Source organism: Ixodes scapularis, unplaced genomic scaffold (assembly GCF_016920785.2).
Source record: "Ixodes scapularis isolate PalLabHiFi unplaced genomic scaffold, ASM1692078v2 PGA_scaffold6__148_contigs__length_123643588, whole genome shotgun sequence".
Lineage (NCBI taxonomy): Eukaryota > Metazoa > Arthropoda > Arachnida > Ixodida > Ixodidae > Ixodes > Ixodes scapularis.
The window spans coordinates 27,238,003-27,248,200 of NW_024609881.1; the positions used below are offsets into that span (position 1 = coordinate 27,238,003).

The following is a 10,198-nucleotide window of genomic DNA, read 5'->3' on the forward strand; positions in this document are numbered from 1 at the left end:
TTGTGATCGGGCTTTTATGGTTCGTAAGGGATGGCACGAATGACACTCGTGATTAGCAGGCAAGGGGCTAACTGCGGGAAATAGTCTCTTTTACCTAAAGAATGAAGACCAGAATCACAGTTTTATACTTTGTGATTATGCAGCAGAATCGGGGTTTTTCGGCAGAAGACAGCATGTTTCCTGTTACGATCGTTTCGAAACAAACAATGTAAAAAATGTAATCTGCAAATTCTTTCAACGTTGAAATTGATACACTGCCCCTTTAAAATCACTCCTACCAGTTGTCCGAACACTTATCTTAAATTGCGAGAAGTGCTTTTCCATCCTCCAGAAATGTTAAAAGAATCCTCGACAGAGCAAAACGATATTGCCTTAGTTTCCTTATGCTCGGCGACTCCCATTTTCAGGTAAAAACTAGATATTGCCAGTTATGAACGCCATGCGCTAAGCAACAAAATGGTGGTGCCTACAAGACGTTTGTGGAAGGAAGTCTCGATACTCTAAGCCAGGACTCTCCAAACTTTATGGTTAAGGGGCTGGATTATTGACCCGTTACAGTCTCGAGGGCCGTAAGAAAAAAGTAATTATAACTGAGAAGAAAGCTAAATAAATAAAGATTGGTAATTATTTTTAAACACAAAAATCAACATTCGAGCAAGTAGTGAGAAAAAAAAAAGAAACTAAGGGGAATGAAAGTAAATGTACTTCAACTTGGAATTTATTTGGCCAAGAAAACTACCCGGGCACTTGGGAATTCAGCACATTTGCACAGTGCAAAAGACTAGGGATAATGATAAAACTAATGCTAATAGGCAATAGTCGCGACGGAGGACACTTAGTGCAATGTACATGGTAATGCGAAGGAATTTTAACATTGTTAAACAGACACGAAGCAGGGGACCAAGAATGCTGATGCTGGTGATGACAACGTTCGATGACTAATATGCCGAGAGAACCCGCATTATTATGCAGTTTCTCTAGTTGTTTCTTGTATCTTCGTTTGTGTATTTGGAGCGCATCGCTGTGCCATTTTTTGAGGCGCACCTCTTCTGCCGATGGCAGCGGATCTGCCGGAGGCAGGCCGCGGGCCAGGCTCCGTTGGAAGTACCGTGCGAATCCGGCCCGTGGGCCGGGGTTTGGAGACTCCCGCTCTTAGCGTAGCTTAACTCTAGATGTGATGTGAAACAATGATATACCCGAATGTGCTAGTAACACTGACTATGTTTTGTTGCAGGCTGTTTGAATGCGAGCTGCCTCTAGACGCCCTGCGTGTGAGCTACACGTTCAAGCCCGCAGCGGTTGCGGAAGACGAGGCAGACGACGAGGCAGACTTGGCCCTGGTGCTTAAACTTCGAGAAGAGAATGGCCGATGCGACTTGATACTTGGCTCGAGCTCCATAGACGGCACGGATCGGATTTCCGTCCGTCGGATCGGCGAGAACACTCGGGAGAACTCTAGTGACGGACCTCGCAACGGCTGGTGTACAAGGTAAGACAATGCAAACCGTATAGATCGGGGGTCCGATTTCGGTCAAGGTAAAGTCCAGAGCGTTCTCAGATGCCGAGTGGATGTGGCGCCACAGCTTGCGCGTGATCAACCAATGAGATTTTTTTACGTCTTTGCGAGTTCATAGTCGGACAAAACTTTGGTGAGAACGCTTCGCCGAGATACAGTATAGACCACTTACAACGTAACCACTTATAGTGCAGGACCGGGTATGACGCGGCTTTTTTAAACCATTGTTTCGCCTCACATAGAACTTCATGTAATTACATACTGCTTAAAATGAAGGCGCGCAAAGGGAAATATCGGTTATAGTGCGGTTTCTGGAACAGCCCGCCGACCACGCCAACTGACGTCGACGCAGCGAGCAGGCGAGCGCGCTTCCCTGTGCGACACTAGATAACGGCGCGAGCCGCAAGCAGCACTTGCGGGGCAAGGAGGTTGCTTGAAGAAGCGGGGTGAAGCAAAGAAAGAGGCTTCAGTTGCCATAGCGACGGAGGGACGCACGCACGTGTCGTTCACGTGCGTGCATCCCTTCGCTGCGTTGGTTGGAAACAACCGCATTGACAGACCAATCGCAGGTCGAGTTGAAGTTGGAGAAGTGTTCGCGCGCTTTGCATGCCGGTCGCGGGCCGGCTGCTTGTATCCGCAAACATGGCGTCGGTTGTGATCGTCGACGTAGACGGCGTGGTGGAAGCTCATCGTTCCGCTTAAAAGCGCTATCCTTGACTGTGAATTTTCGTTGTGTGTCACTATGATGACCCAGCACGTACTAGAAGGGAAGGTCCACCTACTCATGCGGCGATGTTGTGGTGTTGTGGCGGCACTCTCAAGACAGCAGAAATGCCCGTGTCGTCGTGCTTGTTTACTTCGACTACAGTGGTGCTTTCTAAGCATTCGTGTTTTCGAACATCGCCCGGATTTCTTATTTGGAGCATTTCATGCCTGTGCTCAAGTTGAAGGTATTACTGGCGCGCACCGTATAAAGGATGTGAATTTTCGCGCGTTTTCATCACCGGAGAAAAGTGATTAGGGTTAGCAATCCTGAACGCTCGCAACGTCCATCCACAACCCGCGACGCCGTTAAAAGGCTGCGCCAGGCAAAAGCCGCTCATTTCTTTCAAAATGTGTGACACACTTGAGAGAGAAGTGTACTAGTATGGTGAAATAAAGGCTTTTCTCAACCTAAGCTTTATTTTTTATCCAACATAAAATAAATTCTTTTACAAAGGTAAGTTGTCTGATGGCATGTATTTTGGCCTGAAAAATTGATGTTTTGGTTATAGCGCGGTACCGCTTATAGTGCAGATTTTTGCGACTCCCGCGACATACGTTATATGCGATCTACACTGTACAAGTAGCAAGAAAGGTCACGCGGCCTCTGATGTCCTTGTCCTACCTTCACCCGTCACTGTCGGCTTCTGCACGGCAGCTGGACAACTTGGGATTTGCAAAAGAAGTGCAGTTTGTCAATGGCTTCCCTTGTGAAATGGCAGACGATTACAACTCCAGCCTGCGTCCGATCTCGCCACGCCGTACCACTCGATTTGTAGCAGACGATACACTTTTTTTTTTACTGCGGAGCTGTTAAAGGGACACTGACACCCCCCAAAAAAAATTTTTAATTTTTTGCCAGGCGTTTCATTATGGTGTCGGAGGACTACCCAATTAATATTTTGCAACAGAGTAGCGTATTTTTTTAATAAAGCCAAAAGACGCAACTGCTCGAAACCGAAACCCAAACCCGACGGAGGTCGGAGAAGTGGAGAGAAGAGAGTGGAGTGGCGGAAGTCACGTGGCTGCACCCGACCGTGCGTCTTTTTTTTTTCTCCTCTCCGGTAGCAGACGACACGACATGCGGCGTGCGATGCGGCGTGAGGGAACTGCTCGCCGTGCGATCCTTTTGCAGTTATGTTTGTTCCGCTCGTTGTTCTGTACTCCAAGATGAGTTGTTTTGTACACTGAGGAGTTGGAGATGAGTAGTGAGTGCCCGTGGTGAATTTCCATGACCGGCTCCGAAACGAATACACCCAAGATGTTGCGTGAAGAGCTGGCTCACATTTCCTGCATCCGAAAAAAAGTGGCATTGTGCGACAGAGTTTCCGAAAGATCAACGGGATCGGGACCAATGGCTGGCAGCAATTTCTGTAGAACATATACGGGCACCTCGGAAAGCGGACGCTACCTGATTTATATGCTCCTTGCATTCTGTGGAAAGCGATTACATTGAGTTCGCAGGTGTCAAAATGGAAATCCCATACTATTTAATTCAGCGAAGTATCGTCCACAACATTTGTTTGTTATTTTTTTGTTTGTTTCTTCAGAGATGATTGTAAAAAAAAGAAAAAAATATGTAAACATCAAAAAATGTTTGAAAAAAAAAAAAAAAATTTCACAGGGGATCGAACCCGGCCCTCCCGCGTGGTAACCGGACGTCTTTCCCACTGAGCTACTGGGGCATCTCGTTTTTGGTGGATCTCTTTCCTTAGTAGCAATCGAGCCCGTAAACTGTAACTTGGAAAATTTTCTGTCGATTTTTCTCTAGCAAAAGCACTCCCCGGTGGAAGTCGGGAAGCACCACACTTTGGGGACATTCGCACCTAGTAAAGAAATCGTACGCGTGCATATTCAACTCGAAGTAGACACGTCGTGCTTGACGTTTGCGCGAGCGATGTCTTCAGCCACGAGAAGGGAGCGACGGCTTGGCGACGTCTTCGTGCAAATCGGCTTGGTGGCCGGGCGTGTCGTACGGGATGAATACCAATTCTTTCAAACCAAATCAGTCCCAAATTTCTCTTTTAACGGTAGACAGAATTCGCCGGTACCGCGAACGACAGTTCTGAAATAGAGGTCCCACGCCCGTCGTCTGCTGCCATCGCCGTCCCCCCAGACCCACGATACGCGAAACGACGAACGCACAGAATGCTTCCGGTTGTCTGTGGAACTTTTTTTTTCAATCAACGTATTTACAGCTTTTTAGAAGCCACAAAAAATGGGTTTCATATTTTTTTCTATATTTAATATTGAGTGTGTGCCTTCAGTGACCCACGACTTTGATTAAATTTGGTGGTCGCATCGATACCTTAGAAAATGGCCCGTGACCGCGGAAAAGAGAGTGAGCGAGACTCGAACCGGCCAGTTCTTGATCGGCGGTTTTCGGGCGGAAACAAACCGAATTTCGAGCCGCAAATTCTGTTCTGGGTAGTTGAGCTCTCATATGTCACGTACAACTAAAAACCTCGGCGAGCATAAATACCCTGTCAGTGTCCCTTTAAGGGCTAGTTTCCCCAGTTTCGTGTCCGTGGACAAATAAATCTTGACACAACCCTCTGGACAGCTACCGCCATCTATAAGTGACGGCGGCAACCAGACAACCAGCTTGCCAGTTGTCTGGTTGCTGCCATTGCTCATAGATGGTGGCATATAGTACAGCTCCGCTGCTCTTCCTTCTTCATCAAAGTGGAAAGGCTGAAAGTTTTCTCTTCCGTTAAGCAGCGGACGTTCAGCATTTTGTTTTTTATTTCAGTCTGCGAATGGCATTTTGTAGGAGGCAAACTGCATTCTTCGCTCCTATTAGCAGACGAACCGTTTACGAACACTATCTTTGTGCGCTCTGCAAAAGACAGATTCAATCTTGCTCTCATGCTGACCAAAATCATACCCCAGGATTCTTTGAAGACACTTTTTGAAAATTAATGCCATGTTATGGTAGTATATAGTAGTTCATTCCAGGAAATCCCAGCTGACTATTTGACGCTTGTGAAGAATGGGCTTTGACTACTTTTGTTGTTTCTCTTGCATCCGTCCAAGGCCAACAAGATTTACACTCATCCCGTGTTTGCGATGCACCATATGAGTAGGGTTCCGTGTTTTCGAATACTAAATCCGAAAAACTCAGAATGACACCCGCCAGTAAAAATTTGGTAAATTCGGATTTATCCGATAAACTCCAAATTGTGATATGCCAATGACCCTCCTCCCCCTTAAATAAACTAAATAAGGTGATATTTTACAATTAAGTTTGATCAGCGCACAGGGTCAATGGTTCCGGGAAAATGCCACCACGCATATCTTTCAAATCTCGGATCATTGACGAAAGGGGTCTTACACTAATTTCGTCAAGGTTCAGGACGGCATGTCATTGTACTTTCGGGTCACAAGAAAAGCCTCTGTATTGGTTTCCAGTGTGGGCCGTACTATTGGTGTTTTAAGAGGAAGGGGAGGATGTGTTTTTGTAACAGTCAAAGCTATGGACCATAGAGATTGCATAAAATTGGAAGAGGGGCAGTGGAAACTTCCCCATTACATCCTTTACCATTCCACCTCGTGCGGCCGCGGGGTAGCATGGAATAAGATGGGATGAATATGTGATTCCCAGCGACTACCTCCAGTTTATTTTTAAAGTATCGACATTCATCTAAGCCACAGATGTGTGCAACTTTTGCCGTGGGACAAATTAGTATTGCCAATGGCAATGGCACCAACATCAAATCCACCTGAAGAAATATTAATTGATATAAGCACGTTTTATTTTTCTTTATCTAGCACACGTTTACACCCGGATAATATTTATTTATTTTTCATTGGAAACGCTGCAAAATTGAGCTTCGAATTTCGGAGATTTTGGAATCGAAGAAAAATAAACTCCTATAAAATTCAAAGTTTTGGGAAAAAAAAAAAAGACTCCGAAAAATAAACTCCGAAAACACGGAATCCTACATGTGACCTATTCTTTGTTTAAGCATAACATGGCAAAGAGGAAGCACTAAGGCCCCCATGGGCAAATCAGAGCAACGGAGCGAAGCGTGCGACAGCTTTCCACAGGAAGAGCGCACTCCTATGATACGCTGTCCCATGCCCCGCTCCGGCACTCTGGTTGTCCTGTTGGGGCGTAGCTTTCACTGTTTGACAAGTTATGGTGAAACAAAACATCACACCAATTGCTACTTTCGGGTGCACCTCATTCGCTTCTTCCATGGATGACCAGAAAGCAATTCTTGACTTTGGAGGTGTTGGAAAGGCTTGCAAGAGAAACAAGGCTTCAATGCTACCAAAGCTCCAGGCTACGAACTTCGGTTTTATTACTGTACAGGTGTTAATTAGGACGACTCTTTGTTAACCTAGAGGGGCACTGAACCACTTTCTACAATAGTCTATTTATGGTCATAACTCAATCTACGAGCTCCAAGCATCCCAAGAAACCAAACATTACACTCGTGCGTGGCTGACTTCTCTATTAAAATTGGTATTAAAAGATAGACACCAGATGGCGCCATCGGACGAGGAAGGCCCTTCCTCGTGTGACAGCGCCCTCTGGCATCTGCAGTAGTTGCGAGGTGGTCAGTCTTTTGATACTGATTTTAATCGCGAAATCGACCACTTATAAATGTAATGTTGCGTTTCTTACGATGCTTGCAAACCATGGATTGAGTTATAACTTATGACCATAAATAAATCATCACAAAAAGTGGTTTAGTGCCCCTTTATTGAGGGCTTTGCTGGAGGCTATTGGTGTGTTGCCCCAAACTTTAGCGGAAGTGCCTACCAGAGACATCCGCTCGTACTTCCAGCCTCTACTCCTCCTGACATTGAAGCGCGACTTTGGGGTGCAGTTGGAATCATTGCAAGCACTAACAAAGGAAGTTCTTTGTCTAAATTACCGAAGTATCAAGGACAACGTTGGCACACGCACTACATGTGCTCACGTTTTATGGTGAAAGATTAAAAGTAAATTACCGAAGTAAGGCGTCGACGATCGAACGCGCAAACTGCCGTTTCTTTTAGGATTTCGCTTTTGAGCGGTTACTGCTGCAGACACCAGTAGGTGCAGCGCACATAACTGTGCTCGCAGCAGGCTCCTTGGCAGTTGCGTAGCTTAGTGAAAGTCATATTGAATGGGTTAAAACAGCGCAGAAAGACAAAGGACCAGCGCTGTGTCTGTGTGTTTTCTTTTAACGGTCCTTCGTCTTTCTGCGCTGTTTTAACCCATTCAATATGACCATCAACCAACTCGCCCAACTTTCCACCTTGTTGCTTAGTGAAAGGTTTTTCACGGAAATGAACTGGGGGACAGGTGGAGGTGAGAGTGTGCGAGGCTCTGGTTGGAACGATTGATAAGTAAATGGAGAGCTAGCTGCTTTCGTCTCTACTCGTTGTTCCGATGCGTTGGTACGCCAGCAATGACGTTAGGCGTTAGGCCAGGATCGCGACCGGCGACAGCACGACATGTTTACGATGTTGTCGGTGGGAAATCGAGGGATCACTTTCTTGGACGCGGTAAATGCGCCAGTCGGACACGCTTTTCAGGCGCCACGACAGAAACATACAGGCAGCTTTTTTAGGGTCCACTGGCTAATCGTTGCAACCAGATCTTGGTGTTTTGAAGTCCCTGCACGCTCGGTTCCTATCTGCATTGGAAATGCAAGTTAGTACGCGTGAAGGTGAACCGAGCTCCTAATGGTAAACGTTTGTACGACCAATATGACATTTCGGTCACGCGTCGAGACTCGGGAGTTCTCTAGGTGGTCGAAATCAATCCTCGGTCACTCGTTAACATGGCATCTGGGCGTGTGGACTCAAAATACTGTCGCATTTTTACCAGGGTGATTTTGGGATTGTTGGAAACGTCCGTGCGAGCGAAACTAAAATCAATCTTTCGAGACCCTTAAGACTTGTTGCAGGTTAATTTCGGTCCGCTTAAAACTGATACTCGTAAACATGACTTGCACGTGATGTCATCACATTTCAATGGTGCTCCTTCTTTCTTGTTCTCACCACGAAAAACAAATTCGGTGCTACGAAACGTGTGCTGCAGAAGTGTGCGCTCGGCAGCAATGGCCGCTAGTGTGACGTCAGTGCGAGCTATGCGCAACAAACGCACTTTGAATAAATGAAATTTTTATGATTGGCGGGTTTTACTGCACCCTCTTTGATCTCGCTAAATCTCTCTCTTCTGGAGGTCTGCGCGAGCAGAGCACGAGATGGCACGACCTGTCTCGTGAACGAGCGCCTTCCTCTTGTGAACTACAGTTATGGCGGTGGCGCACATGCTTGGAATGCTTAGTGAGATAGGTCTATTTGAACGGCGCACAAGTTTGTCTGCTTCTTTTGCAGGGGTTGTGGTGATGTTAGAACGCCGAGGTCTGATTGGCTCTGATTGAAGGATAGTGGGTAGACCTCGAAGCAAGCTGCCTTGAGGTCTACCTACTATCCTTCAATCAGACCTCGGTGTTCTGACGTCACCACAACCCCTGCAAAAGAAGCAGACAAACTTGCGCTCTGCATAGACCTTCTGCCAAATTACCCAAGCATCAAAGAGAATGCCGGGAACGTAGGTACACGCACTGCACGTGGTGGCATCTTCAGCTCTGTTAGAGAGTAAAAATCTAAAGCAAATGGCGCTTCGCACGTGCGTACCATGGACGCTCTCTTTGTTGGGGAAGGCGAGAACGTCCGGTGCGTGTATTTACATTCCCAACATTCTCTTTGATGCCTGGGTGATTTAGCAAAAGTTCTATGCATACTTTTTGTCCTCGCAGCCCTGTTGAGTGCTATTCTTTCTGAGCACTGGTGCACCGCAAAGAGGCAACACCCGCGGAGCTTGCGTCCGCAGCTGTTGTTCTTCTGCAGTGCACCGGTGCTCGAAAAGAAGCGCACTCAACTTGCTCGGATGCCGTGATGGCGGCATGGCATAGGTCCATGTCACAGCATCCATGCACTTCTGCGCATTGCTTGTTTTCATCGCTTCTTGACTTGATGAACAAACTTTGTAATTTTGTTTAGAGCTGTCATGTGCTCTCTAAACAGTCCTCGATAAACAACATTCTTGAGGGATAAATAAACTTGTCATACATTTCACAAATGTTTCATGTGTGGCATACCTGCTTAGGATCACTAGGCCTATGTAGAGGAAATTGTCAGCTATCTGCTTTGTGTATGTGCGGCCATTCATATGGTAAATACTAATTTTATCTTGCATCATATTGAGATTAATTTCTGATAATTCAAACAAAATTTGTGGCTTCCTGGAGTTTGAATTAATGAGTGTACTGTATTTACATTTTTCCTTGTGCTCAGGACGTACCTGGTTCAGCACACGGGTTGTGTTCAGCCGTCCTCATCGGTGGAGGAAATTGGTGTGCAGTTCTCGAACAAGCGACGTCATCAGTGCTGTCTTCTCGGTCGTCTTGTCGTAGAACGACCGAAGTCTGCGAGGCGCGAGCCAGAAGATCTTACGATGGCAGCCAAGCGCCGCCGTTTGGAAGAACCACAGGCATCGTAACCGCAGCGACGTAATTCACATCACAATTTATTTTGCGGCGATGAGCCCAGAAACTGCTCTTGTAGCTTCTGCTATGCTCGCCTTTAAAGTCAAGTGAGGTATAGTGCTTTTCTAGTCCTTGTGAGTGTCATGGTCCTATCTATGCAGTGCCAAAATATGTTGTAGAAATTTTCTACTCCAGTCGGTGGTCATCTTGACAAGATTCTCGACTAAAAACGTGACAAGAGCCATTATTTTTGTTTAAATTGAGGCTTAGCTGGTTTAGAAACATTTGACGATTAATGAAGGTCATAGGACGAACGTTTGTGAGTGTGAGTGCCTCTTAAGTATGGAATATTTCTGAGCACCATGCTGAAAGTGTTTGTTTAAGCTGTAAAGTTTGCAATAAAACCACAATTCTTTATGTATATAAA

The 10,198-nt window shown here is 46.1% G+C and overlaps 1 protein-coding gene across 1 annotated transcript in view; it reads left to right on the forward strand.

Annotated features, from left to right (window-relative positions):
- LOC8038248 (cytosolic endo-beta-N-acetylglucosaminidase) overlaps positions 1–10,198 on the forward strand; it is a 38,047-nt gene extending 27,849 nt beyond the window's left edge. The window contains exons 8-9 of the mRNA XM_029990084.4: positions 1,235–1,489; positions 9,581–10,198. Of these exons, the coding sequence (XP_029845944.2) occupies positions 1,235–1,489; positions 9,581–9,785 (460 nt within the window). The 3' untranslated portion in view covers positions 9,786–10,198. The remainder of the gene's footprint in view (positions 1–1,234; positions 1,490–9,580) is intronic.